Source organism: Malaya genurostris, chromosome 2 (assembly GCF_030247185.1).
Source record: "Malaya genurostris strain Urasoe2022 chromosome 2, Malgen_1.1, whole genome shotgun sequence".
In the NCBI taxonomy this organism is placed as follows: domain Eukaryota; kingdom Metazoa; phylum Arthropoda; class Insecta; order Diptera; family Culicidae; genus Malaya; species Malaya genurostris.
In genome coordinates this window covers 247000246-247021685 of record NC_080571.1, presented here as the reverse complement: position 1 = coordinate 247021685, position 21440 = coordinate 247000246, and the positions used below count along the sequence as shown (strand labels likewise).

The 21440-nt window shown below is 36.8% G+C and overlaps 1 protein-coding gene across 12 annotated transcripts in view; it reads right to left on the bottom strand.

The window, feature by feature from the left end:
- Positions 1-4275: 4275 nt before the first annotated feature.
- The window catches only part of LOC131428544 (arrestin domain-containing protein 3-like), a 69999-nt gene continuing 52834 nt past the window's right edge, over positions 4276-21440 (bottom strand). For 11 of the 12 annotated variants that reach the window (XM_058592562.1, XM_058592560.1, XM_058592567.1 and 8 more), the window contains 6 exons: positions 13602-13793; positions 12538-12633; positions 12392-12462; positions 6517-6817; positions 5810-5924; positions 4276-5693 (listed from right to left, as the gene is read on the bottom strand). In XM_058592562.1, coding sequence (XP_058448545.1) covers positions 5437-5693; positions 5810-5924; positions 6517-6817; positions 12392-12462; positions 12538-12633; positions 13602-13793 — 1032 coding nt within the window. In that variant the 3' untranslated portion in view covers positions 4276-5436. Of the gene's footprint in view, positions 5694-5809; positions 5925-6516; positions 6818-12391; positions 12463-12537; positions 12634-13601; positions 13794-18609; positions 19154-19209; positions 19277-19335; positions 19449-21440 lie in introns of those variants that run through there. The other variant, XM_058592570.1, reaches the window with a different exon arrangement.

Sequence of the window (21440 nt, the reverse complement as noted above, 5' to 3'; positions counted from 1 at the left end):
CGTCACTCTGGTTATAGGCACTCTACGTATACGTCCATGCGAATTTCATGCAGGATGCAGATTTAATACATATTGCCAAAACTATATACATAATTGTGCTACTTCTCATCCTCCAACGCAATACAAAATCGAACCCGTTTTGTTACAATACTTACTTGCTTCTGGTCTACCGCCACTTAATTTCGAATGAAAATTACCAACACAATAAAAAATAATCTAGATGAGCAACGTTGAGAAAAATAAATGGATACCTTCCAACATCGCTGAAAAAGTTAAATATATTATCAACGTAATCAAATAATTTATTGCGATGTTTCATTTTCAAATATTATGATGAAATCAGGCATCCCTGCAAGCAGCTGATCGGTGTTGACAAACGAGGGGAAACCAACTAGTAAAAAAACTTTCACATAACACAAGGGGTGTACCGATAGTAAATAGTTCGCGCACAATATAGGTGGAACTCAAGGGGCAAATCACTCTAAACTCTAGACAATCTCATACTAATAAACTCATGTCATTCCAAAATAATTTTCTCTAATCTCATTTAATCCCATCTAGTCTAGATAAATTTGGGTAATTTAAAACTAATCCAACCTAATTTTGCCTAATCTTGTTTGAAGTGTATCTGTCATTCGAACTCCCACGCAGAGATGCCATTTATACAGATTTTTACATGCTCATACAGATTTAATACAGAGTACAGATTTTATACAGATTTTTCAAATTAAATACAGATTTATACAGATACCACAAAAAGTAAGAAAGAAATAATGAAACTTTTCCATCTGAGCGTGTTTGATTGCCCATATCAAAATGAAATTTTTTTCTTGCAGCTGTTTAATGATGAACGCTGAAATACATTTATATCATAATTTGAAACCAATTTGAATGATGTTCAAGGAAGTCATGGCGTCATTAAACTTTATTTTCAGACTGAAAAGTTGTATGACCTGACTTGACGTTGCGTATTGGGCGTTTGAATTCCATGTTTGAATTCCAAGTCATCATTTTCAAACGAAAAAAGTATATGGATTTACAATTCAATTGTGGTTAATAACAAAAACAATTAAATGTCGTCGTTGAATGTTCTTGTCAGTGCGGCAAGGACTTACGATATAAAGGAATGCTCCTTGCATCTGCCATTCTATAACAATAATCTAATGGAATAACATCTTTAAACATAATTTTATTTCCGAAATTTCCATTCATTAGTGAATACAGATATATACAGATTTTTATACAAAGCAATACAGATTTTCTATGAAAATATCTGGCATCTCTGCTCCCACGTTTACAGCTTCTTATGTCAAAATAATGCTTTTCCAGATCTCGGCTAAACTTCTCTAATCCCATTCTAATCCAGCGAGATCCCTGCTAAATTTTTTTATTCCTGGTAAAACTTGTTTGAGTTCAGACAAAGTTTAGAGTGATTTGCCCCTTGGGTGGAACTAGTGCATCACGAAAAATTATTTGTATAATAATTTACTCATACTGTCATGTCTGTTAGTCTGTGGTTCATATGCCTGTATATCTGTTTTCTGTGGTTTACCGCTGTTCGTTTTTTCTCGATTTCCTTTAAATACAAACTTAAGAGATATATGGGCGAAATTTTGTAAACTTCATTCTGGCGAATTATGAACATGAGTTATATATTCAAATTATGAACATGAGTTAAATATCCAAAAAGAGGGTGAGTGCACGACCTGAGCGTTAGAGACGTTATACGCAGAAGGTGTGTTGTTGTCCGGAACCTCCCGTATAGGTTTACCTTTTATACTCGTTTTTGCCTTTCTCGTAGTGGAAGGTATATGCAATCATTTGAAAAATCGTCTAGTAAAAATTGGCCCGTAGGGTCAAGTGTCATATACTATTCGACTCAGCTCGTCGAGCAGAGCAATGTCTGAGTGTGTATGTAAGTGTTTCTCACTAGGTTTTCGCGGAGCTGGCTGAACCGAGGTTCAAGTGGTTCCATACGGAATTCCTGAATTTCATCCGAATCTGACCTCCGGTATGGAATTATAGGGTAAAGTGTGTTAAAATTATTATACCTTGTTGCATCTTTTGTTTCGCCGTAAAAAAATCTCAACTGACCTCAAAACTAATCTGTAGTCATTGTCAGTAGATGGTCAAACAAACCGAGTTTGATTTTCCTGGTTCTCGGTTTTCGATTACTGACCGAAGATAGTAGTCATATATACCAAAATGGATTTCTCTTACTCTTCTCAAAAATAACAGAAATGAAAGGTCTTAACAGTCCTATCAGGTAATACTGAATTTTCACCCGGCGAACGACCGTAACTAGGTCAAAGCCGGGTATAAATAAACGATATAATCATTCAATCAATACTGAATTCTTTTCGCATGCAACAAAAATTTAGACCGTCATTTAAAGTAAAATGCCAAAATCATAGAAAATCTTTTGAATTTGAATAAAAACTAATAGAGTTTGTACGTCATGTTAGCTGATGGCCATGCAAATCGACATCGATTATACTTGTTCTCAGCTCCCGGTTTCGTGAAGTATCTGCCATAGTGGAACTCCCTTCGCTTTCTCATGGATGGTCTAACCAATCTGAAAACTGTTTCATTCTGTAGTTTACACTAGTTGATAAACAAACAATCTTTTTGGTTTCTTTTAGGCTGTGAACCATTTCGCGGTTAATTTTAACTTTTGGTTAAAATCTGACACTCGAGTGGTTAATTTTATGTTGTCAAAAATAACCCTGCTCGAGAACAAACGAGATAAGTTTTTCTCATTGTTTCCAAAAATTGGAGAAAATTAATTGTTTAGTTACTTATGGTTATCGCACACTTTTGAAAATTTAATCATAAATTGCTGATCATATTTCTGATGGCATGACTTTTTTATGTGCTTGAACTTTTGAGTACTACCGCTTTACGAACTTCACCAAAATATTGGCATCCTAGTATTCACGTCAAAAGTCATTTTGGGTATTAAAGTTCCTAGCTTTAAAAATTCTGAAAAACTCCGGTATTGATTGTCATCAAGTTTGATTTATGTTACAGTATGGTTTTCTGAAATAATTCATTTACTTCTATTCATTATTTTTAACACGTGTGTGGATAGACAGTTTTTTTTAATTATTATTATTCCTTGTGCAGTTAGCTCAAAATAATTTTATTTCATCGATTTGGTTTGAATTATAACTGGTACTAAACTTAAGTCAATATCTTAAAATCTAATTGTTTTTTAAATACCAGCTGCATTCATAATTATCTTCCGTGTTTTTTTTAATACACCACCTTGCACCGTTATAGTTGTCTGATTCGAAATATTTTCCAACACTTGCTAGGAATTTTTGCATCGATTTGTCAATTTTAGGATACCTTGCCTGAAGAATTGGTAACGTTTAGTGTTGAATAACTGCCATTTTCCCAAATTTTTGGAAAGAATTGAAGAAACGAACGGAACGGAAAAAAGGTAATAGTCGGATGGGGCCAGCTCTGGCGAGTAAGCCGCATGGAGACGTGTATCACAAATGCCTTTCGACTTGTGCAATGGTCTATTGTCGTGGAACAAAATCACCTTTTTCTATCTCTATACTCTGGCTGATTTTTCGCAATTGCTCGACTGAAATAATTTATTTGATTTTGGTATCCAAAGCCGTTGACAATTCCACCATGTTTTAGAAGCTCGCGTAGGATGACTTTACGATCGTATCGAATCGGCCGTTCCGTCGATATCCATGCTGCACCTGAATTCACTTTTCGGATTTTCAATTGTCTTGAAATTGATGTGCTGCTCAATTTTATGTTAATATATCGATGCAAGTATCGCGTTGATACACTTTTTTGTTTCACTTTAAATGATTCTCAAAAAAATCATGTTTGTATTTCCCTTCCTGAAATCATAGATAGCAATTATCATATTAAGGAGCAAGACACTTTGTAAGCGTATGAGAAATGTCAACAACGTGCGCGTAAAAACAAATTCCTGCGGTTTTTTTTTCTGATTTTAATCAGTAAATCTACCATATGGTTGAAAAATAAACAAATCAGTTCATTCTGCTTAGAATTGTAATTCAAGAAAAGTGAAAATCTTAGTCTAAAACTTTTCTGTTTTCCTGAAAACTGCTCGAGAAAAAATATTTCAGTTTCAGCTTACTTCCACTAACACATTTGATTAGCAACGAACACATTTCTATATGGATTTTCTCTTGCAGGAATTATTGCGAAATAAAGATATGCGTACCTTATATTAGTAATCCCGCAAAATAGGAACCTTTGATTTGACACACGAAACGCAATGGATATGGAAGGTTGTTGTAAAACTATTTATTTTTCCGGAAAACTACTTTTTTAACAGGAAATATTTAGTTTTGTTTATTTTGTGTAACGCGATCGAATACAAATGTATTGAAGCAGTGTAGCTAACTTTTTTTTATTAGGGAATTAAAATCTACATTCATAAAATGTAAACAATTTTCCATCAAACATTGGTGAAAAAATGATCTAAACTGATATTTCATTCAAAAAGTCAGGCTTAACATTCGTTTGAAAATAAATTATTGGTTAAAAAGAATAATCAATCATTCAAGCCACTTTGATAAACTGGTTACACTGCATATAAAAAATTCATATAGATCTATGACATACGTACCAAATGAAATGTACTTAATACTCAAATTATCAACACAAGTAAGCTTGGTTTACATTTTATCCTTAAACTAAATGCTCAGTTTTTCGATTGGCACTCTTGCCTGGCATGTAATATGTTTTACTGGGTGGTTTGGAAGAAACTTTCGGAATGTTTTAGTTCCGAATTGCTATATATTGCGCGTTTCTTTTTTTTAAATCGTCCTATGCTAAAATTTGAGAGTCGAAGTGGTTTTCTTAACCTTTGTACCAATTAGCTAATGTAGTGATCATTTCGTGCACATCGAAATACCTGAAGATCGACCTAATAAAACTATCAGATAGATTCTGAGTAAAACTAAAAGCATGTACTAAACTACTAGCCATGTTTATCAAACACGTCGATCTGCTGGAATATTGTATATGAAGAGCCTAATTTGTGTTGTTATGGTGTAAAGGTTTTGAAAATGTTAAGTGCATCTATTCTTTCTTTTGCCTTCTTGTTTCTTTTGCATGTTAGTCCCACTAGAGCCACATACTATTTATCTGAGCCGTGCCTTTTAGAGAAACCTGTCAAAAAGCATGATATTACTGTACGAGGAATTTTGGCACATCTTTTAAAGCTCGTTGTGATAAAAAACGGTTTTGCGCTCAACTATGAAACTGTTCGATATGAAACATATTACACTATTCTCATTGAGTTGTTGAACACGTTTCACCTGTTTATTGCTCATGTGTTTGCTATTGGATGCACGAGACTTATCTCACCAGGCGATGGGTGGGGGAACTGAACTTTCTGTCTGGTTTTAGGTTTACATAAGGTAAGTACTTGAATTGTTAACCATGTGAGCTTGTTGATTTTTGGTGTATTTCAGCGATTTCGATATCACAGGATGATTTTTTGCGGTTCGCACGGCCGACTGCTCGAGCTGATATCTGTTGGGAGCTCCGAATTACTGTCAAATACACCGGACGGTATAGTGGTGCAAGGTCACGATGCTCGTTGTCACTAACATTGCAACCATCGTACACCTCACCTAAGAGAAACTCCGGTCCGATATAGATACCACCTTCCACGTGATCGATGGCAACTTCTGCAGAGATAAGAATTCAATATTAGGTCAATTAGATCATTGTCATTGTAAAGAAGTTTCTGGTAAATTGTGGAAGCGATAATCATACTGAAATTGTTAATTGAAATAGATCTTACCATATCCGATATGGGGCTGTAGATTACTGTTCGGTATTCGGAACGGTACCGTGCCAATTGTTATGGGGAAATTGATGTGTAGGTCCTCTCCTGAATGTTCAAATTCCAAGCATATCTGTAAATAGTATAAAATTTGTAGATTTGTTATTGCTTCATTTTTTAATACTTGTAGTTTTGTAATGAATACTATTGTTGGCGAGTAATAGTAATTCTGTGCAATGAGCAGTATTATTTCTGGCATATTGTTCAACTAGACTCTGTAATTTTTTTGTTTACGGCTTTGCATTCTAGCGTGATGGTGGAGAATATTTGCATCAAAGAAGCCGTTCATATTCACCATTTATGCATTTAATGAAACAGTCCCACGAAGGATCAATTCAAATTAATTTCGTATTTACTATAGTAGAAAGGTAAAGTCAAAGTCCTGGCATTACATTCCTTTTGTGGAATTTGTCCTTTCTGTTTTAACAGACTTCGCAGCCGATTCTTAGTGTACAGAATCATTGCATGGCTAGTACTATGGATCCTACTGACATTAAGAATCCTTCCAGGTCGGGGCTCGAACATACGACAACTGGCTTGTAAGACCAGCGCCCTATGCATTGAACCACCAACCCGGGCCTATATTAGAAGGTGTGCTACTTCATTTATTTTTACGTCACGCTTTACTATTTGCCCACATAGAAGCAGGTAAGTAGTATATTCACCGTAAGAGTATAGTAAATCTGCACAAGTCGACTAACACCCATCAGGGTCGTAGGCACCGTTGGTATCCGCAAGCTGGCACAAGTGTCCTGGTGGTCTTTGGGTATAACCGGCTCGCCCTTGTACTCGAGAACTAAATGTTGTACCTCTTTCGTCACCCCAAGCACTCCTCTTTCTATGAAAAACTCACAAAACTGTATCAACCGTGCTTTCAGCTTCACGCTTTCCTCGCCCTGGTTGTCGATGATGGTTTTGAGTTTTAGTGTCTCGCCACAGCAAAATGCCGTGCGATCCAGGCAGCAGCTGTGAAAGAGGAGAGTGAAAGTTACAGTTATTGAGTCATTTATAATGAATGATGCATTTATTTGGCGTTGCTTGTACATGACATTTTATTATAAGAAAATTGGTAACAACATTAACTATTAATAAAAACACGTATTGTTGTGGACGGAAATGAATTCGCAACTTTTTGCTATTGGTTTTGATAATTGGATTTTTTTTCAAACCACATTAGATATCGACGTTTCATGTAATTCTATGACATTCGGCATAAAAAAATTTCGAAATCTCAGTTTCCCAGAGTCGATTTTTTCTCAAATTTTTGCCTTTCTCTATAGAAAGGTAATAGAATTGCTGGAAAACCCGACTTTCGTACAGAGCCTCGGAGACCCATAGTGTTATATACCATTTGACTCAGCCCGACCAGATCGGAAAATGTATCTGTGTTAAAAATGGTTGAAAGGTGCGCAAACATACATACGTGCGCAACTTTCAACCATTTTTTCCGCTCTTGAATTTCTCAGAGATGATTGAAACGATTTCAACAAACTTAGACTCGTTTGAAAGCTACTATTGTGCCATTGATCAAGTTCAAAGATCAAATGACTGTGACTTCTGGTTCCGGAGATATTATGGTATAAGTGACGTAACCGAAAAAATGCGATGAGCATCACTCTTCTCATACAAAAAGGCAACGCAAATGTCAAGTGCTTGGTTTGAGAAATGAAACCAAATATGTGACATGAAAACTGAAGCATGCTTTTGCGAACTACTCGAATCAATCTGGATAAAGTGGTGTCAAAAATGAACCTAAATTACCTTAATAAAAAGGTAGAAATATTTTAATTATTTATGTTATGACTGTTTCGATGAAAGAGAAAGAAATTATCACACCACTAGGTGGATTTGGAATTATTTTTAATTTTAATTACACCAGATCTCGACGTTTCATGTATTTCCAAGATATTTGACGTCAAAAAAGTCGATACTAGCAACCTAAAATATTATTGTTTCTACCATAGTTTTTTTATCCGTGAAGCTAAACAATATATTCTAGAAGCAGCTTAGAAAATCGTTCGGTTACATGGACTTTCAAATGTGGATTATTATTACTCAATGAACAAGCTGCTTAGAATGCATAAACTTCGTAAGCTGCTTAAACCAAGTCTGTCCTTTTTCCGAACTATTGGTAGGTTGAGTCGTCAGAAATGGTATCAGTAAAAATGTTCGTTTAATGTTAAATAAGTAATTTTCTTGATTTCATACGGTTCTTTGCACTTTTTTTTATTATAAACCTTTAAACCAGAAAAAACTTTCTGACTCTACGCGCGGGGTTGGGAGTCGAACTCAGGCAGGCTGCGTGAAATGTACCGACTCACCCATCACACTGTATCCGTCTCATGCATTTTCAAGCCGTCTGTATCAGAACTAAAAAAAGTCATTTCCATTGACTCAAAATAGACGAAAATGACGAGAAATTCATGTCACTCTCAGCTTCGCTTGCAAACTATGAGAACGCAATCTATGTCCAGTCAATGACATAAGCGGAACAGTAGTTTCAAAATTGTGTTCTTTCTTTCATTTGCCCTTCCAGGCGTTTGCTACTCTCAGTGAAAATCCCATAGTATGCAGTGTCGTTATTCAACCGAAGCTTTGAGAATCAAAAATGACAGAAAAAGTTTTCTCAATGACTTTTACCTCACTAATAGTACTGTTGTTGTACCGTTGAATTCCACTGTATCACGTCATTACACTCTCACAAAGTCACTATTTTCACAATCACTATTTTTCCGAAAGTGTATCAAACGTTACAATACAGATACGTATTTCGGAATGCTATTTGCATCCTTCTTCAGTGTATCGGTTTTATAAGTTTATTGAAAGAATGCTGCAGTGAAGTTCCTTTTATACAAACGTAAGTAGGTAGAAACGTAAGTAGGTAAACCACAAAAGGAACAAAAAAAATTGAAAGGTAAAAACAGGTAACAGAAAATTGGAAGAGTTAAGTGTTTTCTATGTTTGTTTTTATCTTGGATATAGGTAGTAACTGGAAAAGCCAAGAAGATCTATTCCCTTGGTCTCGGTTTAATAAAGAGATGGAGTTGTTTTTGAATATTTCTAAACTTTCTGATGAATCTAATTTCCATAGATTGAAAATTTGTCTTAAGATCATTAGTAGTGAGTTCATGATCTTCAAAAAAGGCATGTTCTGCTACGTTTGACTTGAAGTGATGTGGTAGTTCTTTTAATATTTTCAGAAGGGGGGGTCAAAGTTGTAAGTGATTGTTTTTTCAACAGTCTTAATTTTTTATCGAAGATGGTTTGAATTGTATGCTCTGGATATCCGTTGAACTTTCCAATTTCGAAAATAAAGTTTTTCTCTTTTATCGCAACATCTTTTCTAAGGGGCAAGGATAGCATTCTGTGAATCATATGGTGGAATGCTGCCATTTTGTGTTGATAGGAATGATTAGAAGTATTTGGTATGACACGGTCCGTTTTGGTTGGCTTCCTATATATTTCGAAAGTTAAGTATTTTGCCTCCCGGACAATAAGAATGTCCAAGAAAGGTAAACTGTTGTCTTTCTCTTCCTCATAGGTGAATTTAATATTTCTATGTAAAATATTTATTATTTCGAAGAAGTTCGATAAATCGTTGCGTTTGATGATGCAAAATATATCATCTACGTATCTCCACCAGCGATTAGGTAATAATCCCTGCTTATTTAAAAGTTCTTCAAGGTTTGCCATGAATAATTCACATAAAAACGGGGAGAGTGGATTGGTGCCCTTTTGTAATTGTTTATAAAATTCCCCTCTGAATTTGAAATAATTTACATCCATGCAAAGCCCCAGGGTTAGAGTAAGATAAGACCGTACTTTGCATTTCCATAAACTACTACTATTTTGTTGAAGTAACCAATCTTCCAACAGATTGATTGAGTCCTTCACTTGGACACTTGGGAATAAGGTGGTTACATCGAAAGATACCATCATTTCGTCATCTTCGATTTCGCCTGAATTCTGAAGTTGAGTAACGAATACCTGTGTGTTAGGAACTGATTTACTGAAGAATTTTTTTGGCATAGATTGGAATTCTTTTACTAGCCATTTGGATATTTTTTGAGTTGGGGCCCCTACTGAAGGAATGATTTCCCTTATTTCGTTACCAGGTTTATGAACCTTTGGTAGTCCTTTTATATTTGGATAAAGAGGGGTTAGAAACTTTGAGAATCCGTTATAAATATACAGTACTGGTTCTTTGTATAGTATTGATATCAGTGCAGTAAAATTTCATTCAATTCAATTGAAACCGAATGTGAAACACACTGACGATCTCTCTACTGCAGTAAACTTCACACTCTGACACACACAACGTTCGCTGACGCACCGAACCGGCAGCATTCAGTTCTTCAATCGATTCTCTTCAAATCAAAGCTCAGTTTAACCACCGTCAGTTGATCTCTTGAAGTAACAAAATATATCTTTCAATAGTGTGAGAGCGGCCTTCAAATGAGGTTTATGTAAACATTCGAATTAGTTCACGATAAAAGATGAAACACAAACCAGGTAGCTAAAAATATCATTACAGAATACATATAAATTAAGAGTTTCCTCCTTCAGATATCATTATTAATACTTTACTCCATTTATAATTTTATTCATTCGAACTTGCTCACTACCAAGAGCGAAGACAATCAAGGAGCTAGACTACTTGGCACCTGAAACTGAGCAAGCAAAACTTCAAATGACTAGATATGATCATTCAACTGACGATGAATCCTAGGAGCTTCACTTGAAAATGGCAGCAAAAGTTATATGAATTTGTATCGATATGCTGATGGTCAGTGGCCATAAATTTCATTTTCATCTGGTATCATTCGATTGAAAATGAAATTTTACCACACTGATTCATACCAGCTTGGGACTAATCTAACCGACAGTTAATTATACGGTAAAACATGCATTATTTATTCTCAGTAGATCGGAATATGAGAACATGGAATAAATAATCTTGATCAGGTATGTGGGTAGTTTCAGTGATGTATCTGCGTTTTCATTTACAGATGAGATACTTGATTACCTTAGGTGGACTAACATGTTCTTTCGGCCGGGTCCCACCACGTTGGAGCTTATGGGTGTACGCTTAAAACCGATTCTCGATCCCGGCAAAGTGAAATGCCTAATTTAATAGGCAACACGATTTTATACTGAATATTCACTAATCCAAATGCACTTTTCCGAAATTCGTTAAAATTATCGTCATATCAGGTGATGATCATCTTTTTAGCAAAGTTTGGCATCATAACTTGCTAAATTTATCACTGGACGATTTCTCGTGAAACGGTAAAATATAAAAATCGTGTTAGGGAAAAGATTTCGATATTTTACGAAAAAATAGGCGAATGAGATTCATCGGTATGTCGAGTAAGTGAAATTAAAATCTAAGAATCCACTTTTCAAATATACTTTCAGATATCTGTTCGTATACAGGGAGAGAAATTGTAGAGAGCTACAAACAAATTCCTTTTTCTACAAAAAGGTAATAGAATTGCTGGAAAACCCGACTTCCGAACGGAGCCTCAGAGACTCATAAACACAATATAATATTCGACTCAGATCGACGAAATTGGAAAATGTTTGTGTGTGTGTACTTTCCGAAGATTTTTTTACCGATTTCAACAAGCTCAAGTTCAAGATCAAATGGTTGTCAAAGTTCAAAGATCCAATGGTAGTCAAAGTTTAAAGATCAAATGGCTGTCACTTTTGGTTCCGGAGATATAATGGTATAAGTGACGTAACCAACTAAACATACTTTTTCTTTCTGTTTAATTTTCTCGTGATGGCTGAACCGACTTCAACAAAGTAAGGATCGTTTGAAAATTACTATTGGTTCATGAAACAGGTTTGAAGTTCAAATGGCTGTCACGTACGGTTCCGGTGATATAATGACATAAGTAACATAAACGTAAAAACTCATTGCCGCCCAATTTTCTGGTATATTGATTAACCAATATCAATAATTTTATACTTGTACACGGTCGATTTCGAAGATCATATGGCTGACATTTCAAGTTTCGGAGATAGATCGTCCAAGTGACGTCATGGACATTTTTTTAAATATTCAAATGTATTATTGCTAATACGCTTGGTCTGAGATATGTTGCCGAATATGTAACATGAACGCTGAAGCATACTTTTGTGAGCTACTCGAATTAATCTGAACAAATTGATTTCAAAAATAAGCCCAAATTAGTGTCATCTGAATAAAAAGGCAAAACATATTTTTATGAGACTGTGTCGATGAAAGAGAAAGGCCTTAATAATGAGGACTAGTTCAGTTAGGCAAACTTAAAAACATAAATTCTTATCGGTTTTGTTGGATTGTTACTCGTGCACCCATCATATCAAATGTTTCCGTGGAGATGTTTGCCTACTGACGATCGTAGGATGTTGTTTTGTCTATTAAATTACGAGTTTAGACATCTTTTAAATTGGAATGTAAAGCTATTGGGTATTTGAAGATTGCATGCTTTGCATCGCGTTTAAGCATGATAATTCGGACGATATGCCACACGCTTAACAAAAGTTACTTACCTCAGTGTTACGGGTCCTTTGGCACAACAGAAACAGCATCTTACTTTCTTATCTTGAGCGGATATTGGCTTCTGAGGGCGAAAGGAAAAAAATTCATATCATCAAATCGAATTGTCATTCCTGAGTACTAGAACTCGAGAGCTTACCAAATATTGCTCGTCCATACAGTCGATATGTGGTCCCACAATTGTGAAATACTTTATTCCTTGTGGTGGTGAAGCGTACGGGATGTCAATGGTAACCTTGAAAAGTTAACCGTATGGAAGTTAACAAAAGAAATACGAATTAATTGTCATTAGATTAAAGTGTGCTCAGCAAATATATATCGTCATTATGGATAAGGAATATGTTTTTTTGCCTTTCTCTATAAATGAGTTTTCGAGTTGCTGGAAAACCCTACTTTCGAGCGGAGCCTCGGAGACCCCTAGTGTTGTATACCATTCGACTCAGCTCGACGAGATCGGAACATGTCTGTATTTGTGCATCATTCAAAGATTCATTCTATACACAAAATTTTCTCGAAGATGACTTACCCGATATCAACAAGTTTAGGCTCGTTTGAAAGTTATTATTGAATTGTGGATCAAGTTCTAAGATCAAATGGCTGATACTTCCGGTTCCAGCGTGACGTAACCGACAAAATGTGTAACGCAAGAGTTTCGACCATATTTACTTTTTATATTCGTCTAGTTGAACATCGGGACAGACATGCTGACTAACTCAGAAATGTAATCTTACTGCAAAAAGGGCAAGCAAGCGTGATTAGTTTTGCTCATTGTTTCCAAAAGTTTATGAAAACTACATTTTTGAGTTATTTATGGTTATCTCACACTGTTGAAAATTTAATTATGAAATGGAGCAAGAATTATGTTTTTGCGTTTAGTGCAACTCGAAATATTCACAATTAAGTTCTATAGATTTTCCCTCAAAAGACGCTTCATAGTAGAGTAGGACTTATTCACGTCAAAAATATAAGAAATTTCCCTCGTTAAGAGATGGGCAAACAACGATTGCAGTAATGACGAGTATTATTCAAATACAGCTATATAAAGTATCATTTGTCATTGTTCTAAAACCAAATTTAGAAGAACTTATAAAAAGATAAAGTGAAACTCATGACGACATAAAAAGTTATCTTGGTGTCGGAAGTAGAGAAACCGAATCGAAATAGAACTTACCGAGATGACAGCAAAAGAGAAATATGACTAACCTTAACAAAATACCGTATATAGCAGGCACGTGATTCAAAGCTGCAGGGTAGGTTCGTTTCCGGGATGTTGAAACGAAACGGAAACTGATGTTGACCGCGTATGAGTACCGGTACAGTGACATCTAGTCCTTCATTGGGCCGTTCACCCCAAATTACCGCCCTCTCGTCGATGTACAGTTGGTCGTCCTTCACCTAAGCAAGTGGAAATGAGAAAATACACAAAATAGAAAGCATTCACAAATGATTTAATCAAATAACAGCTCGTTATTTTCTTTCCGAGGTAAATGCGTATAGTTTCAAGGTAGACAAATAAGGTAAAAAAAGTTAAGCAATGTTCTTAAGGTAGGTGAGTAAAGTATCTAATGTAGAATAACGGAGGTATTTTGGCCACTCATGCTTAATATGTTAAAGAATGGAATAATCTTTAAAATTATGAGACACGATGTATTTCATTCTGACATTCAGAAATATGTACGCCGGACCGCAATGTATTAGAGTAGAAAATATACAATCGAAGTTCTATTTTTGGTTGCTTTTATTTTCCTGATGCTCTATAAATGCAGAATATGGTAACAGTACCCCTATTTATCTCATCTCCATTAGTCATCTCATATACGAAAACCATCAGTTAGAGTGAGATCTGTTGTCTTTGTTCAATAGATTGACTTCAAAAGTAGGATGAAATTAGAAGCATTCGCTTCGAGTTTTCGCGTCACTATAACAGTAGTATTGAACAATATTCGAACTTTTTTTCAGTGGTATTGCTTCTTAGAGCCAAAACAATGATACTGTATTCGATTTTATCACAATTCATTGATTGGAAGTCGAGCAATCGATAAAACAGCATGGTGACTCTACTAATGAGATCACTTTACCGTGCCTGCCGCCAGATTGACTTAGTGGATATGGTTGAATTGTTTTTTTTTAAATCGAATGCTCAATAGAAAATCGATTTTTTCGCGTTGAGGCATTGATAGAGACTGGATTACTGAATGATTTGGTCTCTTTTGTTCTGTCCGGAAGGATAACAATAAAGGTTTTCGGAAGTTGTGCTATGAATCGGCAGCAAGGACTTTAATATCAACCAAAACCAGTTGAATAATTTGCAAAATATGTAGCCATTACCGTGAACGATCTAAACACGATAAATTTCAAATACACCGCAATAGTACTGAGCGAATTACGTGGTTATCCGTAAAACAATTCTGATAATTTGATGCGTAAAACAATTCTGATAATTTGATATCAGTTATACAGCGTTCGAAATGGAATGAAATCTGAATGTGTTCCAATACGGCACAGTATCAAATGCCTAACTTTACCACTGGTCCCCGTAATGCGTTATTTATTTATACTTTATCTTTTGTATTATGGGGGGATTTCACATGTGAGTGGTTTTATCCGTGTGTCTACCCCAAATAATAATGGGTTCAAGCAGTTGTTGCCGGACGGTTCAGTCTTTTTTCGTTCGGTCATAGACCCATGTCATGTCTCGATTTTTGTACTGTTTAGATGTGTACGGATGTCATAAACACACACTGTTATTGTATAGTTTTTCAATTTATAACTTGTAAATTGAAGTGTGATTCTTTTCAAATGTCTGCCTAGCAAAATTAAAATATAATATCGTTATTGACTCGTGATAAAAATATTATATCTTTATTTTACACGTTACGTTCCTCTTAATTTAGTCCATCGGCGCCCGTACAGTGGAAACGGGTAATGGAATCCGCGCATTTCAACCATTTTACCGGCATTTGCTGGATGGCCTTGATTGTCCCGTCGAAGTCGCTGCTTCCAAATTGTCCAGTATTCTCGATTGGTTGAAATTCCGAGCAATTCGATGGATTTATTAGTTTGGGGTTAAAAATAACCGTGTTGGCACCATACTATCCACAACAACCTTAGAGTTGTGGCAGCTGGTCAAATCAAGCTAAAAAATTACTTTGCTTCTACACGGGCAAAATTCCGATTCTAGAAATGTGCAAAACGGGTCATGGTTTGGGGAAAATAGTATATTTTCAAGTTATGATAATACACCATGATCAAAAGTTTTCGGATCATGATCCATTTGGACTGATTTCGCTGAAATTAAAGCGTAACGCTCTTGACGTTTTGCCTTTCTCATACAGAAAGGTTATGCAATCACTGTGAAAACCGACTTTTGAACCGAGGCCCGGAGGCCGAGTGTCATATACCATTCGACTCAGTTCGTCGAGTACGCAAAAGTGTGTGTGTGTGTGTATGTGCGTATGTGTGCTGTAACGTGTGTTGTAACGTTTGCATTAACTTTTCTCGGAGATGGCTGAACCGGTTTTCACAAACTTAGATTCATATGAAAGGTCTTGTGGTCCCATACGTAATTCCTGAATTTTATCCGGATCCGACTTTCGGATCCGGAAATATAGAGTAAAGTGTTTTAAAAATTTTTTTACCATCACTGAAAAAGGCGAAAACCCGTAAAAAGTTTTCTAAATCGATTTCGGTTATTGTTTTAAGAATCGAAGAAAATTATTTTGAAGAATACCACAGTATTATATATGATAGTATGATCGATATGAGAAAGGCATCATTACACCACTAGGTGGATTGTAACGGGTCACGGGCGGATTTAGTTTCTTCCCTGACTGAGTTTGCTTACGCGCCAAGCGAGCGGAACGGATCACACCCGCATGCAAACCAGCGACATTCGTCACGTGCCCAGGGAGACTTCTCAAGGCGGGTTGTAAAATTTTAACCGAAAACTAAAAAGTACGGGTGTGTAATGTCAGAGACATAACTGGATGTCGTGAATACGAATATGACACGCTTTATTTATACTTCCGAATTCGAATTGATAGTTGATCGATTGTTTGAATTGTGCAACTTCCCCCTCTTTCATTACTAGAATTTTAAACGATGCGCCTAGACTAGATTACAGATTAGTTACATTAGTCATTCTGAAACGCAATTAAATATTATGAAATAAGCAGTATAGTGCTTTATAATAAAATAATCGATACGTTGACAACGACAGCCAAATTCGAAATGAATGGCTTCCGAGTCGGTGCTGTGCATTTTATATAGCAAATCAAAAGGAAGTTCTACAAACTGCAACTAATTTAAAAATGGACTGTATAGAGTACAGAAAAGTAAAATTTCGCTTAATTCTTTGGGAGTATTATTATGGTTCTAAAAAGAACCGATTTGAAGAATTCTGAAATTAATAACTGGAACTGAGTTCAAGAATTAAATTTAGAACATAGAACAGACTCAGAACTCAATTGGATTTTAGTTCTAGAACTACAATCATTTTCCAGAATCCAATTCAGCACGCAGACTCTGAATTCTAAACTCATATTCCGGAACTAAGCTCTGAAATTTGAAGACGATTTTTCGCCATGAATAAAAAATGGGTTGTATAGAGGTACAGTAAAGTAAATTCCGCATAATCCTTTAAGAGTATTATTATGGTTTTAAGAAGAACCGAATAGAAGTCTGGAATAGAGAACTGGACCCTGAGTTCAAGACCTAAATTTAGATCCAATAACAGACTCAGAATCCAGTTTCAGTCGCTGCTGGTTCTCGCCTTGGTGGCCAGCAAGCGAATAAGAGATGCGACCTGAGCGTTTGAGGTTTTTACTAACCACGCAGAAGGTGCATTCTCCGTCGCTGCTGGTTAACTCTCGCTGCTGCTGCTGGTTAAGGTCCTCTCGCCTCGATGGCCAGCAAGCGAATGAGAGATGCGACCTGAGCGTTTGAGGTTTTTATTAACCACGCAGAAGGTGCATTCTCTCTCGCTGCTGGTGGAAAGTTTAACTGCCGCTGCTGCTGCTGGCTGGTCCTCTCGCCTCGATGGCCAGCAAGCGAATGAGAGATGCGACCTGAGCGTTTGAGGTTTTTATTAACCACGCAGAAGGTGCATTCTCCGTCGCTGCTGGTTAACTCTCGCTGCTGCTGCTGGTTAAGGTCCTCTCGCCTCGATGGCCAGCAAGCGAATGAGAGATGCGACCTGAGCGTTTGAGGTTTTTATTAACCACGCAGAAGGTGCATTCTCCGTCGCTGCTGGTTAACTCTCGCTGCTGCTGCTGGTTAAGGTCCTCTCGCCTCGATGGCAGCAAGCGAATGAGAGATGCGACCTGAGCGTTTGAGGTTTTTATTAACCACGCAGAAGGTGCATTCTCTCTCGCTGCTGGTGGAAAGTTTAACTCCCGCTGCTGCTGCTGGCTGGTCCTCTCGCCTCGATGGCCAGCAAGCGAATGAGAGATGCGACCTGAGCGTTTGAGGTTTTTATTAACCACGCAGAAGGTGCATTCTCTGTCGCTGCTGGTTGATGATTCCACTCCCACGACGTCTGCTTCCATCGAACGCACGAAAAGAAATGATCGATTTTCGACCACGGTTCCCTTTTTATACGCATTCAGTTGAAGATATGTGCCTGACTACCTCAAAATCGTCGTCCTTGCGCGAAAAACCCAAGCGAAAGTAAAAAGTTTTCCGCGTTGTTTTCAAATTTTAAGGAAACTTAATTTTTGAGTTGTTTGTGGTTATCGCACACTGTTCAAAATATTATCCTGAATTCCTGATCATATTTTTGATGAAATGGTGAAAGAATTATGTTGCTACCATTAATACAAGTCGAGATATTCGCGATTAAGTTCTGCCCATTCTTCCATATGGCTAATTTTGAAAAGGCGCCCCATAGTAAAGTAAGTCGTATTCACGACAAAACGCTCGATCGTTCCACGATACTCAGTTCTTTTTTTTTTAACGGGTGGCTATGCCCAACGGGAACTGTTCTTCACGATATCGATTTCAAAACGAAGGCAATGATCAATCCGTTTCTTCTCACGACACGTGATATTTATTCTCGGTGACTCTTGGCTCATATGTATATTTCCTCCTCACTTCCTTATCGACATTTCTATATTTAACCTACAAGCGCTTGTTTACTACTATCTCCACCATGCAGGGTGAAGTCACTACCACTAATACACGAATCAAAACAAACTTATTAACTAGTTCTGACCTTGTCGAAAAACATAACGATCCAACGGCGGCTGGAATTCTGGTAGCGGCGGCGGCCGATGAGCGCTATCCGTGTCTCGACTAACTTCCTCAGAGGTGTCTCGACTACTCGCATATATCTTATGCTGGATCGATATTCGTCCGTAACACGAATTTTTGCGTTGGTTGCTACGAGGCCGGATATAACGATTTTTGGCAATGGAAGACCGGAAATCGTTACTAGGAGGCGTGGAGAACCTCCGGTTGGCCCACAGATGCGAAGGACGATCACGGGCCTGCCGACGAGCTAGGCTACAAGCCGACAAGCTTCTGGGTCGTCTGAGGGCAAGCGTGACTAGTAGCAAACCCCTACACCTGGCAGTCACACCTTCACTTGAAGGATGCTGGTCCTTCAAGAAAATGCGCAAATAGCAGACAATAGCGTTAATTCACATATAGGTTCTATTGATAGCTTTCAACATTATTTACCTGTACCTCGAGCAACTTAGGATTAATTCTATGCTTGTTCGGTGGTATCTCAATTAATATGCTTCATTTCGTGCAAACTACAAAGAAGAACATGTATAATGGAAGCATGCTACCGTCGATATTAACTACTCACTCTAACCGTCATGCATAGTTTTCCCTTTCTGGGCCTTTAAAATAACTTCCACATTATATCTCGTTTTCTGCAAATTTTGAATTCATCCAATTACTTTAATCTTATTTCTTTCTCGCAGGTACTTACAATGCGTAATCGATCGGCTTTCTAACAATGTTCACTTTATCTTTATGCTTTATCTTCACTTGAACAAAACTGTTCCACAAGTTGCGACTGATCACTATGCCGTTCGAATCGAGAAAAAAGATCATTGCCCTCTGGCTGACTGTATTTCTTCAGCTTCTATATACTCGCGCCGCGAGTTCCCTTTTTATTTACCCAACTACACCAATGAATTGGTCATTCCCCACCTCGTTGAGTTCTATGGTCTCAGTATCGTATCGCGATTACATTAAGGTTTCTTTTACGACCACTAGTGTCGCTAGTGTCGCTTAGAAGGACGTTATCACTATATTGCTTTTCGACTCGAACGCAACAGCCCTCTCGTCTGTTTTAGGCGCGCACACAAACTCTTTATTTTATTTTTAATCCAACTATATTGTAACATCGTTACAGGATTATAACAGGTTTTTAGTATAACTTCAGGCGTGTTTCTGCTACGATGGTGATCTTTGCATCATAAATTCAGGCGTTTTGTATTAAAATATGAAGATTTTAAATATGAATTAAATGGAATGATGTAATAAACGTATTTTGTACGCGATTTTAACTAATGTTTCAAATGATGTACATTTGAATAACAAAACATTTGAAAGCATGACGAATTTGTTTTAAACTGAATCATTAACAAATAAAATATTATGTTAATTATTTATATTATTTTTTTTTTAATATTTACGTAGCCGTGCTTAGTCAATATTCGGTTCATTATCTCTATATGGTCGATTCTCTGTCAGCCGTTGAGTAAAACAACACAATTTTGAAATGAATATGCCTCGGGATCAAGTAAACATTTGCAGTAGTTCTTGTTTTCCAATGTCTTACCATTAATCTATTAAGCAATTCATCACATGACTTGAGACGGAGGATTCAAAATGATATCCGGGTAGAAAATTGGAGTTACGAGTTTTGAAAGAAATACATTTCTCAAGTAACGCATTTCCGGACCATGATTAATTTTCATGGGAGAAGACTTATTGCTAATGGTTTCATGAGAAGTTAAAATTATTGGTTTCATGATTTTCTAATCATGATAACAGTAACGAATTTCTTTCCGTGTATGTTTGTAGATGAACGGAAATACACGCTTTTTAAGGCATTTTTCGATGTAAACTTGGAATGATATAATCAAGGATTGCTTGCCTAATCACATATACTTGTCGGCCAACTTTTTACCGGGAAGCAGCTTAATATAAAGTTTGTCGTATGTTTCGTCAAGTGTAGCCCTTGTTTTTCGTTAAAACACGGTGGTACAAGAGCATCGTCCAAAATAGCACATGAAGCGTGCATGCTATTTTAGAAATTTTCTGGTTTTTAACGACTTGTATTAATCTCGGGTCGAAAGATCGTTTTTGGTTCTAACGCCCTTCAATATTTTGCTCAGTATCTGACAATCCCTGGATAGAGTTTTTTCGTAGGTTCGCTGATTCCTCTCCACACTCAGGATTTTCTGGAAGATTTTGAGCACTTGTTTTCGGCATCTTCTGCGATTTAGTATAGACATCATATTATCAATATATCCAGCTCTCACATTATGCGAAAAAATCGTAAGCGACGTGTTTCTTTTGCGAGCACTGCGCCCTCATGCGAGTCCGCATCGAATCTCGTATATGCAAGTAGGCAAAAGAAACGTCAAATTCGTGCGCGCCAAAATAGCAGCACTGTACATCTATACAATTGACATAATATGCTCAATGTAATGCCTATGCCTGTATGACGATTCTGAACTGAAGACTCGTTTCTCTCGAAGCTGACAGGTACTGGCTTTAGCAAAACATTAGCCAGATTGGATCCAGATTTTCCCGGTCATGTGAACAATGTCGGTATGTAAAGCTGAATAACTTTCACATTTTTGGAAACGTCAATTCAGTACATTTTTTGTCATGGATCGCTTCTCACCGAAACAACGTGCTGAAATAGAGACACTTTACATTGTGTAAACTCAAGGTACATACCGGAAAAAATATCGGTTATTTTTCTCAGTTATTGAATGTTTACATACCGATATAAACGATGGAGAACCCTTTTACTTTCATTCAGCCTTTAAACCTTTAATTAATTAATTTAATTTT